At 36.1% G+C, this 24500-nt stretch overlaps 2 protein-coding genes across 34 annotated transcripts in view; both read right to left on the bottom strand.

Annotated features, from left to right (window-relative positions):
* Window positions 1-24500, bottom strand: part of psq (BTB-domain-containing protein pipsqueak) — a 384732-nt gene that overhangs the window by 152102 nt on the left and 208130 nt on the right. For 3 of the 33 annotated variants that reach the window (XM_073991026.1, XM_073991025.1, XM_073991023.1), the window contains one exon: window positions 3434-3471. The exons of 29 other annotated variants lie outside the window; for them this stretch is intronic. The gene's annotated coding sequence lies outside the window, so the exon portion shown is untranslated. Of the gene's footprint in view, window positions 1-3433; window positions 3472-20527; window positions 20802-24500 lie in introns of those variants that run through there. One more of the 33 variants, XM_073991031.1, reaches the window with a different exon arrangement.
* LOC141406031 (uncharacterized) lies at window positions 20658-22011 on the bottom strand. The gene has a single exon (XM_073991041.1). The coding sequence runs from the start codon at window positions 21963-21965 to the stop codon at window positions 20658-20660; it is 1308 nt and encodes a 435-aa protein (XP_073847142.1). The 5' UTR covers window positions 21966-22011.

Below are 24500 nucleotides of genomic sequence, written 5' to 3'. Positions count from 1 at the left end.
TGTAGCCAAGAAGATTCAGAATTTCGACTCCTGTTTTCGACGTATAAACTTTCCAACAATAATTTCGAAACATTTGGGGTGTATAACTTCACGATTGTTGGCGTTACGAATCAATGCTTATGTATGTTGTGCTCAAAAATGTGACTTCTATGAAAGCGCAAACGTTTTGTACAACCGATACCTGAAAGTATCGACTGATATAGTCCATTTTGGATGTGGACCTAATTTTGGAATTCAATTTAGTTGGTCAGCGTAAGATTTAGAGCTTTTGGACCAATCCTGACATACCATGGACTTACGCACTAAAAATACAAGATCGCTGTAAACAAGACCGCAAGAAGTACCATTGGTCAAAAAGTGCAATGGCTCATCGAACAGCCCTTAAACTACACTAATGTTGAACTTTTGTGAGGGATGTATCCGAAGATGTTGTCCCAAATAGACCCTCTTGGTACTTGATATATGTACGTAATTTTAGGATGTTTATAGTTTCGGTCAAATCGGAGAATAGAAATTTTGTGTTGGAGGTATCTGAAGGAGTGAATCGATATAATCCATATTCGAACCTACTCTAGGTCTCGCAAAAATCGAATTGGACTTTGCTCAAAAATTTGGGGAAACATTTTGAAGTCTGGTGCCCTAAGGAAGTTTGGACAAAATATTGCGCGATCCAAAATTTGGACCAAATCTGCTGATCTGTTCGAGAGTTATAATGAGCACGAGCCTAGAACTGGAATAAATCGACTCCAAATTGTTTGGCGCGGGTTTTGCCAAAATATATGATTAGTCTGAGAATATTATTTCGATTAGGTAAATTTTTATCGTGATGGTTCAATATCACGGTGCTCTTGAATCAACGTTAAATAAAAGGAGTTTACAACTGAGAAGTTTTTGAGGATTCTGAAACAGCAATGTTCATAGATGAGAAAAATCCAAAAACAAGAAAAAATCGCTGGAGGGAATTTTAAATAAGTTCACATTTTTAGGTATATTTTAGGTTTTCAATATAAGTTTAAGTTAGAAAATTGTAGTCATGACATTGTTTTATAAGGAGACGATACATTCAGTGAATTGTACCAATTTGAACTTCTATATTTCAAAAATGGTAAAACCCACGAAAATGTCATATAAAAACAATATTGTAGAGAATTTTCACTGCTTCAACATTTTCTTTAGTTACATTTTGATATGGCTTTTGGTTTCCCAGCCAAACCGTGCAAACCTAAAAAACCCTAAAATTGCGATTTTTTTATTTTCTCATCTAAGCTTCTTTCGTTTAAAGTTGGTTCAAGAGCATCGTGATATACAATACAAATAACAGCATATTTTAATACAATACCATATAACCAAAGTTTAAGCATTAATTTCGTTTACGGTTGTTTTCAGCTACAAATTTGTTACTGAAAGGGAAAAATTCAGATTGTCATGCTATTTATAGCAGATATTATCACTTTATAATACACAACAATACATTTTTCTCCATTATTTTATTCTACTGTTTAGCAACAAATTGATATAAACTAGGAATACACAATTTTGATTAAGGCAGTAAAACAATTTTCTAAATGGTTTTCGAGATATACTCCACGAAAAACCCTTGGTATGTCGTACATATTGTCCAATAGACATTTAATTTTATGTACTTCTAATCCGCACAATACTGAATTTGTAATCGTTTTGAATACAAAATGAATTTAAAGCCTCAAGACCTTTATATTCATTACAGAATTTCAAAACACTGGCATGGCATTAAGAAGGAATTCAGTTTTACTGGAAGTTTCTCTAAAAAGAGTATTCACAAAAAAAAAAAACAACTTGCTGACAAAGCATGGTACAAATACACAGGTAGCCGCATCGGCAACTGTTGGTAACATAAGGTGTCAAAATTTGACATCAATTCAATGCAGTTGACACATTATGTTACCATCAGCTGGCATGATAATGCTACCTGTATTATTGTACCATGTGACAAAGTACATTTTCAGTACAGAACCTTCAGAACAATATCAGTTTTCATTTGAAATTTCAAAAACAAAAATTATTTTAGAGAAAAAATCGTAATAATTTGTTAAAGTATCTAAAAAAAAATTGTCGGACCAAACCATTTCGGGGGGGGGGGCCCGGGCCCCCCGTGCCCCCCCCCCCCCCCCCCTGCGTACGTCCCTGGCCCCCATAGAACGGTACCTCCCTATTTTCGGTATTTTGAAGGTTGTGGCCTCAATATTCCACCGCAATGGCTGAAATTTGGTATTTAGTGTTCATTTGGTGTATTAAACTTTCGCCCAGAATTTTGTTGGTATAGGTCCACGCCTTCATTTAGCCCCCATAGAACGGTACCTCCCGATTTTCGAAATTTTGAAGGTTGTGGCTTCAAATATTCCTCAGAAATGGCTAAAATTTGATATTTAGTTTTCGTTGGGGGTATTCAACTTTCCCCTCTAATTTTGTCGGTATAGGTCCACCCCTTCATATAGCCCCCATTGAACAATACCTCCCGATTTTCGCTATTTTGAAGGTTGTGGCCTTAATATTCCTCCGAAATGGCTGAAATTTGGTGTTTAGTCATCATTTGGGATATAAAACTTCCCACATGAAATTTGTGGGTATAGGTCCACGCCTTTATATAGCCCCCATTGAACGGTACCTCCCGATTTTCGGTAATTTGAAGGTTGTTGCCTTAATATTCCATCGAATTGGCTGAAATTTGGTGTTTAAGTCTTCATTTGGGGTATAAAGCTTTCCATATGAAATTTGTCGGTATAGGTCCTTGCCTATGGGGGCTATATAACCCCATAGAACGGTACCTCCCGATTTTCGTAATTCTAAAGGTTGTGACGTCAATATCCCACCGAAATGACTGTTTTTTTTTATTTAGTCTTCCAGGGCGACATAGAGTATTCCTGAAAAGAATTATTAGCATATGTCCACTTCTTCCTTTATCCCCCATAGAAGCATACCTCTTATTTTTTGGTATTTTTTAGGTTTTAGCCGAAATATCGGAAATTGGGTAATTAGTCTTCTTTCCGCAGGCATTCAATAGAAAACCTCCTAAAGGTCTTCTTTTTATAGAAGACCACCTTAAGGTCTTCTGATGAAGGAACATTGATAGAGAAGCTCTTCTTCAGAAAGAAGATTTTCTTTCTTTCATAGAAGAGCCCTTAAAGGATAAATATTGAAAGGTCTTATTCGGATAAAATACATACTAAATATCTTCTTAAGATAGAAAGCCCCTTAAGGTTCTTACTAAAGGAATTCCTAAGATTGAAGGTCTCCAAAAGGTATTTTCAAAATATAATAAGACAGAAGATCTCAAGATAGAAGACCTCAGGAAGAAATACTCCTAATCAGCATACTGATATATCTAACGCTGATCTGATATTCGGATAACTTAACTATGATAACGATCAGATTGTGACATGTTGTCAATACTCACTATTTTGTATTATATAGTTTCATTATCGGGAAGCTTACCTGAAAAGAGAGAGAAAAGGACAGAGAGTTAATTATTTATTTAAAAATATATATGATATATAAAATGATTTAAGTGTATGATTACTATATCCTATGCTGCAACAGCAGGAGTGACTCTATAGATGAGCTGCTATAGCTGGAGGGTCTTTATAGACGAGCTGCTGTAGCTGAGAAGTATTTATACTCCAGCTGCAGTAGCAGGAGTCTTTATAGATGAGTTGCGACAGCCGGAGAGACTTTTTAGATGAGCTGCAGTAGCTGGAGGATCTTTATACCCAATCTGCAGCAGCAGAAGATTCTTTATAGATGATCTGCAGCAGGAGGATAGTATCTATAGACTACCTGCAGTACCTGAAGAGTTTTTATAGATGAACTGGAGCTACGGAAGAGTCTTTAAAGACGAGCTGTAGCAGCTCCAGCAGCAATAGCGTCTTAACAAATAAGCTGGGGCAACAGAATAGTCTTTATAAAAGAGCTGCAGCAGGCTGGATAATATTTATGGATGAGCTGCAGCAGCTGGACAGTTTCTATAGGCGAGAAACCCATAATATTAGCAAGAACGAACCAAAAAGCCCCGTATCATATTTTATACGGAATTTTTCCTGAAGTAAACCTTAGGAAATCTTAGAAAATATCAAGTCTAATAATACCCCACATTCTTCTCTTCTCCCCCTAGGCTTTAGATCCAAAAATAAAAGGCGACTACAAACAAAAAAGGCCTCGTATAAGTAATGATTGAAATTCAAAACTTAATTGCACAGGAAGGAAGGAAAGAAGGCAGGATGTCACATGGATAGAAAACGAAACAAACAAAAAAAAAAAAAAAAGAAAGAGAAAAAAACAACAACGAGAATGAATGATGAAATGGCAATGAATAAAAATCTTGTAATTTTTTAGCTACAAATATGCGATTCGAAACCGTAACATGGATGTGTATGAAAAAAATGCCTGGTGATTTGAATACGTATTGAAAGGAAAAAAAAGCACACACAAGGCATGTAGATAGCTTCAGTGGTTAGCTGAGATTTTTTCCCGCAGAAGGTGTAAGTAGGAGTAGAAGACATTGAATCTATATTTGAAACTATAGACAAGCCTAACCTCATGAGGAGATGCTATAAACAATGCATCATCATCATCGTCGTTGTTGTCATTGGCACCAAATAGGGGGAAGCCTGGTATGCTGTTAAAAAAATGCAACAGAGAAATCAAATAAGAACAACTAGTCGTTGTTTCTGGGGGGATGTTAGAAAACTTACAACAACAGCAAAATCCTTGGCACTGAGGATACAGGCACCACACAGAAAAGCTAACTTTAGCAAAGATATGCTTGGCGAAGGAGTAGAAAAGAACGAAAAAAAGGGCACCAAACACAAATATGGCCACATTGCAGCAGGGAGAAGAACCACAACAAGGATCTAAGAATGAGTTGAGCGCTGCCGACGACTGTGATTTCATGGACCAAACGAAAAAAAAAACAAACCTACAAATCGAAACATGGAAATGCAAACTAACAACAAATACACCAAAAGAAGAAAAATTAACGTAAGGATAAAGGATGCCACCGAAAGAAATATAGAAGAAGAGAGTGGATAAAAAAGAAACAAAAAAAACCTCCTACAAAATGTTACTGGAAAAATTCGATTATCCACCGAAAAGAATTGTAATTAAATCTGAGATACGACGGCAACGACATTGCAATACAACCAACCGTGTGCAACAACATATCATCTACTTCCTGTCAGAGCTTCTCTCACACCTTCCTCCCTCCCTCCTGCTGTTGCTCCTTTTCTTTGCAGCAACAACAAAGATTTAAATGAAAAAGACAACCTCTGCAGCCGGGGTATTTAAGTTTGTTGGAAGGCAAAGGTAGGCAAAAAAGGGAGTAGGAGGAGCCACAAACCGTTACGGCTTATCATCAATGTCGGCAGCGTAAAGAAACGTGTTTTAATGGAAACTTTGCATAGTCAGCAATTTTTTTGTGAAAAAACTACTACAACCGATACTAAAACACTTCGATAGAAATGACATTAGACAACGGATTTAAGGTGAGACATTTTTTAGTGTTACAAAAATCGAAATTGTATCAAAGAATTAAAGATTCTCTGAGCAACATTTATTTGTCAGTTGGCAGCATGGCCATTGAGTAAACTTTACGAATGGTGATATCAGAGCAAAAGTTATCAGATGTCCCCACCGTTTTAATGGAAATGTTTTTCAATCTGCAGCACGTGGTGTTTTTTAGACAAACTACAGATAAAGAAACACACTTTGCCTTTAAATGCAAGCTGTTGCAGCACAGAATCCTTTTAGACAAGCCGCAGCAGCTGGAGAGTCTTTAAAAAACGAACTGCAGCAACAGGAGAAGCTTTATAGATGAGCTATAGTAGCTGGAGATTATTTATAGCTTGGTAGCAGTAGCGGAAGAGTCTTTTTAAATGAGCTGCAGCAACAGGAGAGTCTTCATCGACGATCTGATGCGGCAAGAGAGACTTTATAGACGAACTGCAGTAATAAGAAAGATATTTTAAGACGAACAGAGTAGTTGCAGAATTATTATAAACGAGTTGCAGCAATGGGATAGTCTTTATATACGAGCTGCAGCAACAGGATAGTCTTTATATACGAGCTGCAGTAGCTGGAGAGTCTTTATAGACGAACTGCAGCAACGAGAGACCTTAAAAATGAGCTGCAACAGCTGGATGGTCTTCATGAAAGAGCTGCGGGAGCGTTTATGGATGAGCTGCAGCAAAAGAAAAGACTTCACATACAAACTGCTGCAGCAGGAGAGTGTTTATAGACGAGCTGCAGTAACTGAAAATGTTTTATAGATGAGCTGCAGTAGCTAGATGGTCTTTATAGATGAGCTGCTGGAGAGACTTTATAGACGAGCTGCAGTAGCAGGAGACTCTCTATCTAGAAGCTGCAGCAACGGGAGATTCTTCATAGACGAGCTGCAGTAGCTGAAGGGTCTTTATAGATGAGCTGATGTAGCTGGAGGGTCTTTATAGATGAGCTGTAGCAGCTGGAGGGTCTTTATAGATGAGCTGCAGTAGCTGGAGACTCTCTATATAGAAGCTGCAGCAACGGGAGATTCTTCATAGACGAGCTGCAGTAACTGAATGGTCTTTATAGATGAGCTACTGTAGCTGGAGGGTCTTTATAGACGAGCTGCAGTAGCTGGACGGTCTTTATAGATAAGCTGCAGTACCTGGAGGGTCTTCATAGATGAGCTGCCGTAGCTGGAGAGTCTTTATAGATGAGCTAAAGTGGCTGGGGAGTTTTTATACCCTAGCTGCAGCAACAGGAGAGTCATTATAGATGAGCTGCAGTAGCTGAAGGGTCTTTATAGATGAGCTGCAGCAGCTGGAGAGACTTTATAGACGTGCTGCAGTAGCTGGACACATTCTATCTAGAAGCTGCAGATACGGGAGATTCTTCATAGACGAGCTGCAGTAGCTGAAGGGTCTTTATAGATGAGCTGCTGTAGCTGGAGGGTCTATATAGATGAGCTGCAGTAGCTGGAGGGCCTTTACAGATGAGCTGCAGTAGCTGGAGGGTCTTCATAGATGAGCTGCCGTAGCTGGAGAGTCTTTATAGACGAGCTGCAGTAGCTGGAGGAACTTTATAGATGAGCTGCAGTAGCTGGAGGGATTTTATAGATGAGCTGCTGTAGCTGGAGGGTATTTATAAACGAGATGTTGCAGCTAAAGGGTATTTATAGACGAGCTGCAGTAGGTGGAAGTTTTATAGATGAGCTGCAGTAGCTGGAGGGTCTTTATAGATGAACTGCTGTAGCTAAAGGGTCTTTATAGACGAGCTGCAGTAGCTGGAGTGACTTTACAGATGAGCTGCAGTTGCTGGAGGGTCTTTATAGATGAGCTACAGCAACGGGAGATTCTTTATAGACGAGCTGCAAAATCTGGAGGGTCTTTATATATGAGTTGCAGTAGCTGGAGGGTCTTTATAGATGAGCTGCAGTAGCTGGAGGGTCTTTAAAGATTAGCTGCAGCAGCTGGAGAGACTTATATCCCAGTTGCAGCGACAAGAGAGTCTTTATGGATAGGCTACTGTAGCTATAGGGTTTTTATAGGTGAGCTGCAGCAACAGGAGCTTGTTTATAGACGAGCTGGAAGTAGCTGGAATGTCTTTACAGACGAGCTGGAGTAGATGTAGGGTCTTTATAGATGAGCTGCAGTAGCTAAAGGGTCTTTATAGATGAGCTACAGTCGCTGGAGGGTCTTTATAAATGAGCTGCAGCAACGCGAGATTCTTTATAGACGAGCTGCAGTAGGTGGAGGTCTTTACAGATGAGCTGCAGCAGCTGGAGAGACTTTATACCCCAGCTGCAGCGACAAGAGAGTCGTTATGGATAAGCTACAGTACCTATAGGATTTTTATAGGTGAGCTGCAGCAACAGGAGATACTTTACAGACGAGCTGCAAGATCTAGAGTGTTCTTTAAGACGAGCTGAAGTAGCTAGAGAGTCTTTATAGGTGATCTGCAGCAGAAGGAGGGACTTCATAGACGAGTTACAGTAACTGGAGAATCAGTTATGGATAAGCTACAGTACCTATAGGATTTTTATAGGTGAGCTGCAGCAACAGGAGATACTTTACAGACGAGCTGCAAGATCTAGAGTGTTCTTTAAGACGAGCTGAAGTAGCTAGAGAGTCTTTATAGGTGATCTGCAGCAGAAGGAGGGACTTCATAGACGAGTTACAGTAACTGGAGAATCAGGAGGTAGCCGGAGGTTTTTTTAGATGTGCTGCAGCAGCAGGAGAGACTTTATAGTTAAACTGCAGCAGCAGTAGTCTTTAAAGAAAAGCTGCAGTAGCCCGAGAGTCTTTATAGATGAGCTGCAGCTGCAGGAGAGACTTCACCGGCGAGCTGCAGCATCAAGAACATTTTTACAGCAGGAAGGACTTCATAGACCAGTTACAGTAACTGGAGAATCAGGAGGTAGCCGGAGGTTTTATTTTATAGATGAACTGCAGCAGCAGGAGAGACTTTATAGTTGAACTGCAGCAGAAGGTGTCTTTAAAGAAAAGCTGCAGTAGCCAGAGAGTCTTTATAGATGAGCTGCAGCAGCAGGAGAGACTTTACAGGCGAGCTGCAGAAGCAAGAGCGACTTTATAGACGAGCTGCAGAATCTTTATGAGTGCGCTCCAGTACATGGGAGACTTTATACACCAGCTGCATCGACGAGAAAGTCTTTATGGAGAAGCTGTAGTAGCTATAGTTGCTTTATAGCTGAACTGCAGCAGCAGGAGAGACTTTATAGCTGAACTGCAGCAGCAGGAGTCTTAAAAGACGAGCTGCAGTAGCCAGAGAGTCTTTATAGATGATAGCCAGAGAGTCTTTATAGATGAGCAGGAAAAATTTTATAGACGAACTGCTGTAGGTGGGGAGTCTGCAGCATCAAGACAGACTTTATAGACGAGCTGCAGTAGCTAGAAAACATTATGGAAGAGCTGCAGTGCCGGAGGGTTTAGATGAGCTGCGGTAGCTGTAGATCCAGCTGCAGTAACAATAAAGTCTTCATAGATGAGCTGCAGCAGCAGGAGAGACTTTAACCCACTTAGCGCCGAGATTTTTTTTTTGCGAGAAAACTTAAAATTTTTTATGAAAATTATATTTTTGAGATTTTTTAAGCATTTTGTAAAAAATAACATTTTTCTCTAAAACGTATAGTTTTCCAGCAATCGGGCCTTCTTTTAAAAGATCCAAAAACTTTGGAGGGTAATATTGGTGTATCCTTACATGCCAATCCCTTGGTTTTTGATTGAGAAAATACTCTTTCTATATTCCTAACAAATCCCTGACTTTATATGATTTTAACATTTTTGATTAAATTTTTATCGCATATTTAAATTTTTCATCAAAAGTCGAAAATTACAAAAAGTCGATATTTTTGAATAGCTTGGGTTTTTGGCCAATTGCGTGGAAATGCGTGGGTCAAATGAAGCGCTATCAGCGTGAAATTACAGATAACAGACAATACTATAACAACATGCAAAAAACCCCACAAAAATATTTGAAAAAACCAGAGTTTTACGTCAATTTTTGCAACCGTTTTTTGTGGCGTTTAAACGACCAGTGGCTTTATCTGGGTTAAAGGCGAGCTGCATTGGCTGGGGAATCTTTATAGACGAAACTTTTTAACCCAGCTGCAGCAACATGATAGTCTTCATAGACAAGCTGCAGTAGTTTGAGAGTCGTTATAGGTGAATGTGAGACTTTATAGACGAGCTGAATTAGCTGGAGACAAGCTGCAGCATCAAGAGAGACAGTTGGGGAATCATTATGGAAGAGCTGCATCATCTGGAGAGGCTTTTTAACCCGGCTGTAGTACCAAGATAATCTCTATAGACAGGCTGCAGTAGCTTGAGCCTCGTTACAGGTTAGAGAGACTTTATATATGAGCTGCAGTAGATGGAGAGTCTGTACAGTGTTTATAGACGTGCTGCAGTAGCTGGGGAGTCTTTATAATTGAGCTGCAACAGCTGGTGTGAGCTGCAGGAGCAGGCAAGTTTTTACAGACGAGCAGCTTCAGCAGGATAGTCTTTTTAGAAGAGCTGCAGCAGCTGGAGTATCATTATAGATGAGTCCAATAGCTGGAGGGCTTTTATAGAAGTGTTGCAATAGCCGAAAAGTCTTTATAGACGAACTGCAGTTTCTTTATAGATGAGCTGCAGTAGCTGGAGGAAGCAGTAACGGCAAAGGAGACTATATAAATTATAGTGCTAAAGCTGGAGGGTCTTTATGGATACGATGCTGTAGTTTGGAGAGTCTTTATAGAGGAACTGCTGCATTAGGACAGCTGCAGCAGTTCTTATAGTCTTAATTGACGAGCTGTAGCAGAGGGAAGTCTTAAGACATTTTGCAGAAAGCCTTTGTCGTAATGTAGGCTTGTGGATTCAGCGGGAATGTCTTTGTGGATGAGCTGCAGCAGAAGAAAATTCATTTTATAGGCGAACTATAGCTGCAGGAAACCTTAATTGATTTAGCAGGAATTTCTATGTGGATGAGCTGCAGCAGAAAAAAGTCTTTGTGGGAGACGTTTTTGGGTTCAGCAGGACTGTCTTTGTAGACGAGCTGCAGCACATGAAAATTTTTGTAGGATAGCTTTAGCAACATGAGAGTAAGATGCGCTGTAGCAGAATGAGTTTTATAGACTGAGATGTAGCAATACTAGACTCCTTATAGGCGAACTATAGCTGCAGGAAAACTTTAAGCTGCTGCATTAGAAAAGTCTTTATAGGAAATTTGCAGCTCAAAAGCCTTAGTCGAAAGCATTTACAAGTTTGTGAATACAACGGAAGTGTCTTTGTGGATGAGCTGCAGAAGAAGAAAATTCATTTTAGGGGAAATACTTGAGCATTTGGGTTCAGCATTAGTGTCTTCGTAGACCAGCTGCAGCAGATTAAAAGTATTTTTGGTGAGAGTTACAGCAACATGAAAATAAGTTGCGCAATAGCAGACGAGCTGCAGCAATATAAGACTCCTTATAGGCGAACTAAAGCTGTAGGAAATCTGTATAGGAAGTACCAATGAGCTTAGCTACAGCATCTGGGCATTTTTAATAGAGGAGCTACACCAGCAAGAAATTTTATAGAGTACTTCAATAGCAAGGGATATTTATAGAGGAGCTGAGAGCCTTATTGACAAGCTATAGCAGTAGGTAGTCTTTATATACGAGATGTAATGAGATCAGAAAGTCTTTATAGGCGAGTTACAGTGGTTGAAAGTCTTTTTTAGCCAGTTGCTGAAACGAGAGACTCCTTATAGGCAATCAGCTACACCAGGGAATTCCGATAGGGAAGCTGCTGTTGCACATGATAGATTAAAGAATAGATTCTGTTAAAGACTAACAGTAACAGGGAAGGTATTGTAAGCCAGTTGCTGCAGCAGAAAAGTTTTACAATCCACCTGCAGGAAGGGTCTTCATTATGCGAACTGCTTCAACGGGGAGTCATTTTGCAGAGACGGAGAGTATTTTTTTCAGAAAGTTGAGCAGCAGTCTGCTCCAGGAGGAATAGAGCTTGTACCCGAAATGTTGTATTGTATAACACAAAACCTTTTTATACCCTCAGCCTTATGGATACCGGGCAAATATACACTTCGTTGTCACTATTAGAAATGTGGCTCATTGAAATAATGGTTTCAGTGGTTGGATTATCTAACGCATTTTTTTTGGTTACCGGCAGAAATCGCTAAAATTAAAGTTGTCGCTAGGTACTACCGATAGCAACAGTGTTGTCAACATTTATTGGTACGTTTCATTCATAAATTTGCGTTTTAAATTTGCCGATTTTTGTTCGGTAACCAAAAAAATGCATTAGAGAATCCCACTACAGATCCCACAAACATATGTTCAGGCCAAATCCGGCAAAATCCCTTCGCCCGTCTGTTTGGCTCGCTGCTTAACACGATAACTATCGAAGTTTGTATACAATTTGGTCCAAATTTTGTACATCGTAATAATTATTCCATTGGGAGCCACCGCCGTCGTGCAGTGGTAAGCACGTCCGCCTTGCACTCAGAATGTCTGCGGTTCAATCCCTGACTAGAACATCAACATTTTCGCCGGTTGCAAATCCCTTCAGTTAATGTTGCCTTACATTTTCTGAGCATTTCAGCCATGAAAAACTTCTCTACATGTGGTGTCGTAAGAAACGCCTTGCAGTCTCAGAGATAAAAAGTAGGTCCCATATCATTGAACCAATATGAATCGACGTGTACTCATTGATATGAGAAAAGTCTCCCTTGTCCCTTCTGGGATGTTCTTTCAACATTTTTGGATTAAGTACAGTTAATAGATGTTCAAGGATTGAGGATGTATTTTTTCACTTCCTGAGATGACGGCCCAAAAGTTAAAAAATCTTGCTGGCAGGCACGATAACTACCAAGAAGAGTGACTGACATTTGGTCCAAACTTTCTACATCGTAATAAAGTCGAACGTCTCCATAAAAAACGGCACTACAACGAATAATTTTCTTCCTCTTAAAAAATAGCAAAAAAAAACTATTACGACTCCTCGCGAACAGAACACCCTGAAATATGCCTGACACCTTTCCAATAACGCATAGACTAAATCTCAAAATGAATATGTATGGAAGCATCAGCAAAGTCCCCATCACCCTCGAGGGGAAAAAAAATCTATTTTTTCACTATTAAAAAAAGGACCTCAACCTCGTTTTTTTATTTGTGGTGGTAGTAGGTAGGATAGGTAGTCATATGTTTTGGCCTAAGGCGGGAGGGACCAGAGATTAAATGTGGCCAACTCTTTCCTCCTAGACTGCTAGGAAACAATTCAAGAACTAACTGCCGCAACCCTTACACTTACATAAGAATCTGCATACCAGGCAAGAGGGTTGAGCCAATGGAAGAAGAAAGTGTTGTGTGACTCCTGCCAGCCACCTCCAAGTATCTGGTGGTGATGTTGTAGTTGTTGTTACTGATGACAACTGGCTGCAAATGTGCAAAAATGGGGGTGAGAATGAATTTGTTGTTGCAAAGAAATGAGTGGCGGTGTTCAAGTTTTGTGGCGAAAAAAATTGGTATTTAATGCACAGATCTTCCATCCACCTCTACCCACTCTCTTTGCATCTTGTGGAGTAGTCATTATGGGGCGGGATTAGCATACCAAGAGGTGGAAGGATGTTTGCAAAACTTTCCAAGTTGTTCAAGGAATGACTCAAACACACACAATTGTATTCCGATGGTCAGTACTATTGCACACACACAGATACAGTAGTAATAACATCCCAGCAGCCACCAGGAGAAATGTTGGCAGAAGTAAAGCAAAGCAAGAAAAAACCAACAACACCAGCCAACCAATATAACAATAGACGACGAGACGAGAGTTATGTCCGTCGTCTGCTGCTGCTGTGTGACCATCTAAGGATGGGTAGAATAAAAAACTAGAAGAAGAAGAAAGGCTTCATTAGTTTGCACTTTTGCCAAGCAAGAGGAGCCTGGACAAAAGATGAAAGTGTAGACGAGGATGACGATGATGCGAGCGAGCGAAAAAAATCATTTCGAAAAAATATGCAAAAAAGGACCCACATCAGGGGATGGGGCAACAAATCGCTGCAACTTGTAAGAATGGGAAAAATGGACAAAAATAAATGGGAATGAAAGAAACAGCATATCAAGAATACAAACACACGCACACCAAAATACATCTCGATGACAACAGCATGATGGAGGTAATGGAGCGGGTTAGAGCCCAGATATCATTGTAGTTGTTAATGAATGTTATGGTGAAAAAAAAACAATTCATAGAGAGTGTGTATGTATATAACCAGATGGACCAAGCTGGGTAAAAAAAAGCAACAACATAAAATCCTAAAAAAAAGCTGGGGGATTCATTAGGGGTGTTGGTATATAAGTAGGAAATGGACTAACCATAGTTTCGAGATTAGTCGAAAAAAAACCCAACCAACACCTCAACCAAGCAACCCAGTTCTGGCCATTCTGCCACCTATGGAGTGCTCTCCTTCTTGGGAGACAAAACTTCAAACTTTGCACAATTTTTGTTTTCCAAGTAACAAAAAAATGGAAACTTGCAAACTTGGCTACCTAAAACAATTCCATGGTGGAGCTAAAAGTGGAATCAGGATGAAAAAAAATGGAAAGAACGAAAATAAAAAAACACTTGGAAAGAGAGGACATAATGCAGAGTGACAAAACAAACTATGGCCAGGGAGAAAAATATATCAAATTCATAGTGTCCAGTGGATGATGCAGTGAATCGTATACCCTCCCCTCCCGTGTCTTCCGTGTATATATAGAATAGTTATATAGTTTTACATAAACACATATATTTTAAATAATAATATATAGTTTTTTTTGTTTTTGAGTAGTCTGCAATGTAGATTCTGCTGACCATCCAGCCATTGTTAGAGATATTTCCACCTTCTCCTTCACCTCTTTTTCCTCACTTCTTAGGGGTTACACAAATTCCTTGAATATGGAAATCTATCCACCACCAGAAACAAAATGGTGTAAAACAATACAAAAGTTAATGAACAATTATTTTTAACAATGCTGTTTTTTCTATATCTTTTGTATGTATCAGTGTGTGTGCTTGTTTCTTTTTTCAATACCTCTCAGATTATCCTGTGGCATTATGGGCTTCCAGGAAAGTTCAAGCAATTTTTAATGAACGGAAATAAAAAAATATTAGAAACAATAGCTATATTAAATCGAGCAAAATAATCGGAATCAGTCGTAGAAAAGAATTCAGTTTTATCTTTGCGTTTTGGAGAATATAGCCCCAAAATAATAGTACTATTTAGGTGACGCACAGTGGTCGAAATCACTGATCTAGCGGCGCGAAATTAATAACTTTCAAACGAATGGAGATATGTTTCCGAAATTTTGTACAAACTCAATCTGTGTCCGTGAGTAATAATGGACTAAATATGAACAACATCGGCTAATATTTTGGTATAGCCCCCATATAACGGTACCTCCTAATCTTTAGTATTTTGAGGATTTAAGCCACTCTTTCCTTCCAAATTAGTTATAATTTGGTACTTAGGGTTTATAGTGACCACTAAACCTTTCCACCAAAAATTGTGGACATAGGTCCACGTTTGGGTATAGGCCCCTTTTCAGGTACCTCCCGATTTTCAGTATTTTGGTGGTTTAAAGCTACATTTTGCGGCCAAATTAGGTGTAATTTGGTATTTGGGGTTCCCAGTGGACACAAACATTCTCCACCAAAAATTGTTGACATAGGTCTACATTTTGATATAGCCCCCATATAACAGTTCCGACAGATTTTGAGGATTTAAGCTATTTTTCAAGACCATTTATGCTGCTAAATTGTGGTTATTCGGAATCTAGGATTCACTTTGGCAGTTTTGTTGTGATGTGAGTTTACTTTTTATTTTTAAAGTAAGCCCAGCTTACAGATTTAAAAACAACAAGATTTAAAATTTGAAAACAACAAATCTGTGATTAAGCTGGGCTTACTTTATTACGAATTTATTTAACAATTAAACAAATACGAAGTCAGGTTTTTAGCAACAATTTTGGTAAAATCTGATGCAACAAAATTTCTTGCACTTGACAGTGAATAACTGAGTGAATATTTACAACAACAATAAAAGTAAAAACAACATTTTAGTCCGCAGAGTGTCTGTACTCGGTACAATGGAAAACATTTCGCAATTTTACATTTTGATTTTTTGACTGTCGCGCCGCTAGATCATGGTTTCGACCAGTGTGCGCAGCTGCTGTGCTAAAAGCTACCGCCCACTTTCATCGAGCCGCTTCTGTGCCAAAGCTGACACCAGCCACTTTGTCGTCAGCATTCATCGAGACGCTGCATATTGGCCTTTTATTGCCGAGTCCGAACGTCGTGTCTTAAGACACCACTTGTAGAAAAGTTTTTCATGACTAATATACTCAGGAAATGTCGCCAATATTACTGAGGGGTATCTTGCAACCGTAAGATGTTGTCTGACCTGGGACCCTGAACTTTAACGTGCAAGGCGTGTGTGAATGTCATTGCACCACGGATGGCGCCGTTCGCTAATGTAGGTAGTTATTTTAAAATGTCCTATGATTGTTGTTGTTGCTGTAGCAATGCAAATACATGTGTTTGTTCGTGTATAATGACAGTTATGTGCTTTCGGTTAGTCTGTGTCCACATTCAGAAATTCTTTCACCTGAACGTGCTGTTAAACGAATTGGGAGACAGGTGTGTGGTCCCAGTCCACATATTGTGCATGTGTTCGTCATAGTGCTGTTAATTTTGGCCTAGTACGAATGAGTGCTAAACTTCGTGTATGGGTGGTGTACTGCATAAGTATGAATTATATTCAGGCCTGACTAATTGGCTCCTTGATCTAGAGGCTACTGTTTATACCATTGGATCATATCTCGTTAAGGTAGGTAATCCTGCCCATACGTTTATGGCAATGAATGTTCTAATATGACCCAAGCAATTACTGCATCGAAAACATCTTGTTGTGCTAATTCACATGGCAATGAATATAGTCCACATGTTACAGTGCTCAGGTCGGTATTTTGGCAGGTTTGGATATGTTTCCGCTGTGGAGCGCTTTATAAGAAGTTCCTTTCTCAGTGTTGTTGGCTTACCTAGACGTGAAGGCCTTATTCCTACTTCGAATCTTATCCCAAATAATGGTGGCAAGGCTTGCTTTTCCAAAGGAATGTGAGCTTCCTAAGACCCTTTCCAAAAGAAAGGGTGCTTCCTAGGACCCTTTCCAAAAGAAAGGGTGCTTCCTCGGACCCTTTCCAAAGGAAAGGGTGCTTTCTAAGACCGTCTACAAAAGAGAGGGTGCTTCCTGAGACCCTTTCCAAAGGAAAGGGTGCTTCCTAAGACCCTCTACAAAAGAAAGGGTGCTTCCTAAGACCCTCTACAAAAGATAGGGTGCTTCCACGGACCCTTTCCAAAGGAAAGGGTGCTTTCTAAGACCGTCTACAAAAGAGAGGGTGCTTCCTAAGACCCTTTCCAAAGGAAAGGGTGCTTCCTAAGACCCTCTACAAAAGAAAGGGTGCTTCCTAAGACCCTCTACAAAAGAAAGGGTGCTTCCTAAGACCCTCTACAAAAGAAAGGGTGCTTCCTAAGACCCTCTACAAAAGAAAGGGTGCTTCCTAAGACCCTTTCCGAAGGAAAGGGTGCTTCCTAAAACACTTTCCGAAGGAAAGGGTGCTTCCTAAAACACTTTCCGAAGGAAAGGGTGCTTCCTTCCTAAAACACTTTCCAAAGGAAAAGGTGCTTCCTAAAACACTTTCCAAAGGAAAAGGTGCTTTCTAAAACACTTTCAAAGGAAAGGGTGCTTCCTAAGACCCTTTCTAAAGGAAAGGGTGCTTCCTAAGACCCTTTCTAAGGGAAAGGGTGCTTCCTAAAACCCTTTCTAAGGGAAAGGTTGCTTCCTAAAACCCTTTCTAAGGGAAAGGGTGCTTCCTAAAACCTTTTCTAAGGAAAAAGGTGCTTCATAAAACCCTTTCTAAGGGAAAGGGTGCTTCCTAAAACCCTTTCTAAGGGAAAGGGTGCTTCCTAAAACCCTTTCTAAAGGAAAGGGTGCTTCCTAAGACCCTTTCTAAGGGAAACGGTGCTTCCTAAAACCCTTTCTAAGGGAAACGGTGCTTACTAAAACCCTTTCTAAGGGAAAGGGTGCTTCCTAAAACCCTTTCTAAGCGAAAGGGTGCTTACTAAAACCCTTTCTAAAGGAAAGGGTGCTTCCTAAAACCCTTTCTAAGCGAAAGGGTGCTTACTAAAACTTTTTCTAAAGGAAAGGGTGCTTCCTAAGACCCTTTCTAAGGGAAAGGGTGCTTCCTAAGACCCTTTTCAAAGGATAGGGTGCTTCCTAAGACCCTTTCCAAAAGAAAGGGTGCCTCCTAAGACCCTTTCCAAAAGAAAGGGTGCCTCCTAAGACCCTTTCCAAAGGAAAGGGTGCCTTCTAAGACCCTTTCCAAAAGAAAGGGTGCTTCCTAAGACTCTTTCGAAAAGAAAGGGTGCTTCCAAAGACTCTTTCCATAGGAAAGGGTGCCTCCTAAGACCCTTTTCCAAAGGAAAGCGTGCTTCCTAAGACCTTTTCCAAAAGAAAGGGTGCTTCCTAAGACCCTTTCCAAAAGAAAAGGTGCTTCCTAAGACCCTTTATAAAAGAAAGGGTGCTTCCTAAGACCCTTTATAAAAGAAAGAGTGCTTCATAAGACCCTTTCCAAAAGAAAGGTTGCTCCCTAAGACCCTTTCCAGAGCAAAGGGTGCCTCCTAATACCCTTTCCAGAAGAAAGGGTGCTTCCTAAGACCCTTTCCAAAGGAAAGTGTGCTTCCTAAGACCCTTTCCAGAGGAAAGGGTGCTTCGTAAGACCCTTTCTAAAGGAAAGGGTGCTTCCTATGACCCTTTCTAAAGGAAAGGGTGCTTCCTATGACCCTTTCTAAAGGAAAGGGTGCTTCCTATGACCCTTTCTAAAGGAAAGGCTGCTTCCTATGACCCTTTCCAAAGGAAAGGGTGCCTCTAAGACCCTTTCCAAAGGAAAGGGTGCCTCCTAAGACCCTTTCCAAAAGAAAGGGTGCTTCCTAAGACTCTTTCGAAAAGAAATGGTGCTTCCAAAGACCCTTTCCATAGGAAAGGGTGCCTCCTAAGACCCTTTTCCAAAGGAAAGCGTGCTTCCTAAGACCCTTCCAAAAGAAAGGGTGCTTCCTAATACCCTTTCCAAAAGAAAGGGTGCTTCCTATGACCCTTTCCAAAGGAAAGGGTGCTTCCTAATATATTGTCTTGGTTTAAATTAAATCATTGACTATTCTGTTGATTTCAAACTGTGGAAGGTAGATCATTGTTGAAGTATTTTCCTTTGGAAAGGGTCTTAGGTGGCACCCTTTCCTTTGGAAAGGGTCTTAGGTGGCACCCTTTCCTTGGAAAGGGTCTTAGGAAGCACCCTTTCTTTTTTAAAGGGTCTAAGGAAGCCCGTCAACTTTTTTGTCCTATAACTTTTCGCCTTGTTATATGTACTCTATTTTTAACCAAAAACTAGCAGACCCCGGTTCGCGTTGCTGGTCCGTCGTAATGATGCTGCTTAACAATTCAAATCGAGGAGGATTTTAAATTTATGAACAGATTTTGTGTGTAACCTTTCTTTTCTCTTACGGACTTTATCGGATTTTTTCGCCCATTGATGCTGTTTAGGATTTATTATCGTCCATGTCCTCTGTCTTTATCCTAAAGCGGTCTAATTATAAGAGATAAAAAATTGTTAAGTCGAATTCTCCCGCTTATTTGAGACTATGATGGACCATTGAACCTCACCGTTTAAGGAAATTTGTAAATATATCGTTTTTTCTTGATCGGGGGCGCAACCACCGTTGTCTAGAAAATTGATTTGCCAGCCGATACACTCATAAGTTTAGCAAATATAACGATTATAAAACAATAGGCCCCCGAAATTCATCTACAAATAAATAACATTTTGGACCACGGGACATTCCTGAACATTTTCTGAAAATTTCATGAAATTAAGTTCAGCAGATTTGGAAAAATAATGTATTGAAAAGAGTCGACGTGGTCATCCGCTTTCAAGATAAAACATATTTAAAAAAGTGGGGTGGTCCGGTATTTGGCTTCAAATATGTACCTAGGGTACACACAACCCTATTACCTCCTAAAATTGTGTTATGACGCCATTTGATTTTTATTCATAAAGATGTGGCGTTTTTTTTTTAATATGGCAAAAACAAGAATCCCGCCTCCTTCAAAATTCAAGAAAATATGCATCCTATTTTACCGGTGGCCATTCCTGAACATTTCAGGAAAACCGGTTCAGTGGTTTTGTTGATGTAACATATTTTAAAAATTGGGCGTGGTCAAGTCTTTGGCTCATAAAAAATAGGTAATTTCAGAAAAATCGGTTCAGTAGCTTTTTTGGAAAAGATAAAAATTGAAAATTGATAAAAGTGGGCTTGGTCAAAATTTCTTTGCAAAAATCAATGGCGAACATTGCACAAAAAGAATTATCCAAATTGGTCCAGCCGTTCTCAACTGATGCCATTACCAACGAACGACATTTGATTTTTATTGATAAAGACATTGGCCACCGTAGATATAGTCCATCTGTGAAGGTGATAACGATGTCAGAAATATTACGAAGTTCAAATATTGGACCAATGACGTCAGGCACTCCTTTCTAAAGTCATCGGGTCAACCTACTATTTTATTTTAAGCTGTCCCCTATAGATCTTTTTCGAAATTGATGTACGTTTTAGAAGAAATATAATTATGTACCATTATCTCAGGATGTGTGAACTTGCCGAAAAAATATATAGTTGTTATCTGGACCACAATGATTACATTCGATAAATATTCCAGTTATTCGTTAACATCTCCTTAACTGTACTAAATCAAAAATTATAGATTTTTGGGGATTCCCTTTGACTGTCACTTTTTTTAATTTTTATCTAAGCCCACATGGCTTTCATTAATCTGCGGAGAGCGAGGGAGAGATCATAATTATCTCTTTCCTCCCGGGGAATAAAATTCTAGTAGTTACTTATCTATGAATTGTTGTGGGACTCACCAATTTTCTTTATGGATTCATGAGAAATATGAACAGCAATCGATGAACGCAGGAACTTCTTCAAGGCACAATGTTGCATAGGAATTGTTGTTGTTGATATTAACCTATATTTGTCTATTGGTCACGGTTTCTATCTGCGACCATGCTGATTTCGCGTAGGATCATAAGATGACTTGTCATCACTTTGACGGTGTGGTAGGCGGACATAATTAGTATTTGTAGCAGGTGCAGGAGTTCTTCTGGAATGTTCGTTGGTAGAAAATCTTCTGGAGGTATCACCTTGCCATGATAAATTATTACTAATGGAAAACGAAAAAAGTGGCATGGGAGGTGGCGGTAGAGACATTGATTGCATGGGGGGAGGTGATGTAAAGTTTTGTGGTACTGCTGGTAAACTATTGCGAGCTTGCTGTTGATTGTAGAAATAACTCCAGGCGAAGTTTCTGTATCTTGCTTCTTGGCTGGTGGAGGGTTGATCTAAATCAAATTCCCTTAATCGTGCCACAGCTTTAGATGCCTTTTCTTCACATTGTTGCTGTGGTTGTTGTTGTTGCATTTTTAAATAAATATGCCCAAATCTATAGGCAATATGACCTTTTAATTCCTTCAGTTTTTGCCATGATTTCTTATCGATCGCAAGCGAAAGTTCCACATTTGAACCCTCTGACCATTTCCGTTGCAATACTCTCCATGTTGTTGCCTTTAGTTGATTTTGAGCTTCAATGGTGCCGAGTATCTTATCATTCGGCAGACCTTGACTATTGGGAAACTTCGCATGGACAAAATAGTTACATGGAAAATCCGATTCTGGTATAATTCTCAGTTCCAAACCACTTTTCGTTTTAATAATATCCACATTTGTTTCCAACCATTCGGCAGTGTTCGCATTACTACAGCTAACCATTAGCCAACCTCTTCGCGGGTGGCATCCCTCGAATTGGGGTTTTATTTCACAACCTGTTTCAATGGCAGCATCAATGATGGCTTCCTGGAGTCTATCCAAATCATGGTGATCAAAAGGGTTCTCAAATAAATCCAGTGGTACTAAACCCATATTTACACTGCTGGATTCGTCGATTCGAGATCTTTTTACCGCCACATGAGAAGGAGATGCAGGAGAGGAGGAGAGATTTCTTTTGGCGGGATATCTTTTTTCTGTGGGATTTTTGGCCCTTTCCAATGCTTCTTTTCGCGTCAGACCCTCAGCCAAGGCTTTTTTGAAGCGACGTTTTTCTGCAGTATTAAGTTTAACAAATTGTGGTTCCTGTGATGGTGGTGGGTTGGGCTCGGCTGAGGATGAAGTTGAACACATGGCTGGTATTTCAGTCTTAAACATTTCTCTTTCTTCTAAAGGCACATTTGTTGTGGTGGATCCAGTAGAGGGACACTCCAGATCTTCTTGGTTGATGATGTCAGATTCTTTGAATGATGGAGCCATGTTGAGAGTTTCTGTTGTTGTTTCTTTATGTTCTGCAGAGGATGATTTTCTATCGTAGCTCATAATATTGTCTTCAGTAACATTTGTTGAGATTTACAAGTTTTTTTTTCACAGAACCACAATGTTCTTCAGCTATCCAATGATAGCATTTTTTTATTGTTCTTAGTATTCGGATTGAGTGAGAGACACAATATTATGAAAGATCACAAAGTCTTTCCTTAAAGCCTCTTTATTGTGTTTACGCTAACATTTAATTTCAAATTTTTTTTTATTTATTCTCATAAAAATTGCGTTCGAATTTTTGTTATCATCATAAAAATCAGCTTTCTTAAATTTTCACAATAGTTGGGGCCATAATTTTCAATCTATATAAACTCCCGCCCTATGCTTTTAGAAAAAATTTTCAGAATTCCAAATATATAATATTTTAATAATTTTATATTTTAACATTTTTATTATTAATATTAAAAAAAATAATTTTTTTAAGATTTTAATATTTAATATTTAATATTTAATATTTAATATTTAATATTTAATATTTAATATTTAATATTTAATATTTAATATTTAATATTTAATATTTAATATTTAATATTTAATATTTAATATTTAATATTTAATATTTAATATTTAATATTTAATATTTAATATTTAATATTTAATATTTAATATTTAATATTTAATATTTAATATTTAATATTTAATATTTAATATTTAATATTTAATATTTAATATTTAATATTTAATATTTAATATTTAATATTTAATATTTAATATTTAATATTTAATATTTAATATTTAATATTTAATATTTAATATTTAATATTTAATATTTAATATTTAATATTTAATATTTAATATTTAATATTTAATATTTAATATTTAATATTTAATATTTAATATTTAATATTTAATATTTAATATTTAATATTTAATATTTAATATTTAATATTTAATATTTAATATTTAATATTTAATATTTAATATTTAATATTTAATATTTAATATTTAATATTTAATATTTAATATTTAATATTTAATATTTAATATTTAATATTTAATATTTAATATTTAATATTTAATATTTAATATTTAATATTTAATATTTAATATTTAATATTTAATATTTAATATTTAATATTTAATATTTAATATTTAATATTTAATATTTAATATTTAATATTTAATATTTAATATTTAATATTTAATATTTAATATTTAATATTTAATATTTAATATTTAATATTTAATATTTAATATTTAATATTTAATATTTAATATTTAATATTTAATATTTAATATTTAATATTTAATATTTAATATTTAATATTTAATATTTAATATTTAATATTTAATATTTAATATTTAATATTTAATATTTAATATTTAATATTTAATATTTAATATTTAATATTTAATATTTAATATTTAATATTTAATATTTAATATTTAATATTTAATATTTAATATTTAATATTTAATATTTAATATTTAATATTTAATATTTAATATTTAATATTTAATATTTAATATTTAATATTTAATATTTAATATTTAATATTTAATATTTAATATTTAATATTTAATATTAAATTTTTAGTATTTAATATTTTAATATTTAATATTTAATATTTAATATTTAATATTTAATATTTAATATTTAATATTTAATATTAAATTTTTAGTATTTAATATTTTAATATTTAATATTTAATATTTAATATTTAATATTTAATATTTAATATTTAATATTTAATATTTAATATTTAATATTTAATATTTAATATTTAATATTTAATATTTAATATTTAATATTTAATATTTAATATTTAATATTTAATATTTAATATTTAATATTTAATATTTAATATTTAATATTTAATATTTAATATTTAATATTTAATATTTAATATTTAATATTTAATATTTAATATTTAATATTTAATATTTAATATTTAATATTTAATATTTAATATTTAATATTTAATATTTAATATTTAATATTTAATATTTAATATTTAATATTTAATATTTAATATTTAATATTTAATATTTAATATTTAATATTTAATATTTAATATTTAATATTTAATATTTAATATTTAATATTTAATATTTAATATTTAATATTTAATATTTAATATTTAATATTTAATATTTAATATTTAATATTTAATATTTAATATTTAATATTTAATATTTAATATTTAATATTTAATATTTAATATTTAATATTTAATATTTAATATTTAATATTTAATATTTAATATTTAATATTTAATATTTAATATTTAATATTTAATATTTAATATTTAATATTTAATATTTAATATTTAATATTTAATATTTAATATTTAATATTTAATATTTAATATTTAATATTTAATATTTAATATTTAATATTTAATATTTAATATTTAATATTTAATATTTAATATTTAATATTTAATATTTAATATTTAATATTTAATATTTAATATTTAATATTTAATATTTAATATTTAATATTTAATATTTAATATTTAATATTTAATA

The sequence above is a fragment of the Musca autumnalis genome, unplaced genomic scaffold (assembly GCF_047663935.1).
Source record: "Musca autumnalis isolate F117 unplaced genomic scaffold, ASM4766393v1 scaffold_5, whole genome shotgun sequence".
Classification (NCBI taxonomy): Eukaryota; Metazoa; Arthropoda; class Insecta; order Diptera; family Muscidae; genus Musca; species Musca autumnalis.
This window is presented reverse-complemented; position numbering and strand designations above follow the sequence as displayed.

Excerpts from the sequence above, each read along its gene's own strand:
- LOC141406031 (XM_073991041.1), bottom strand. The coding sequence starts at position 21,965 with ATGGCTCCATCATTCAAAGAATCTGACATCATCAACCAAGAAGATCTG.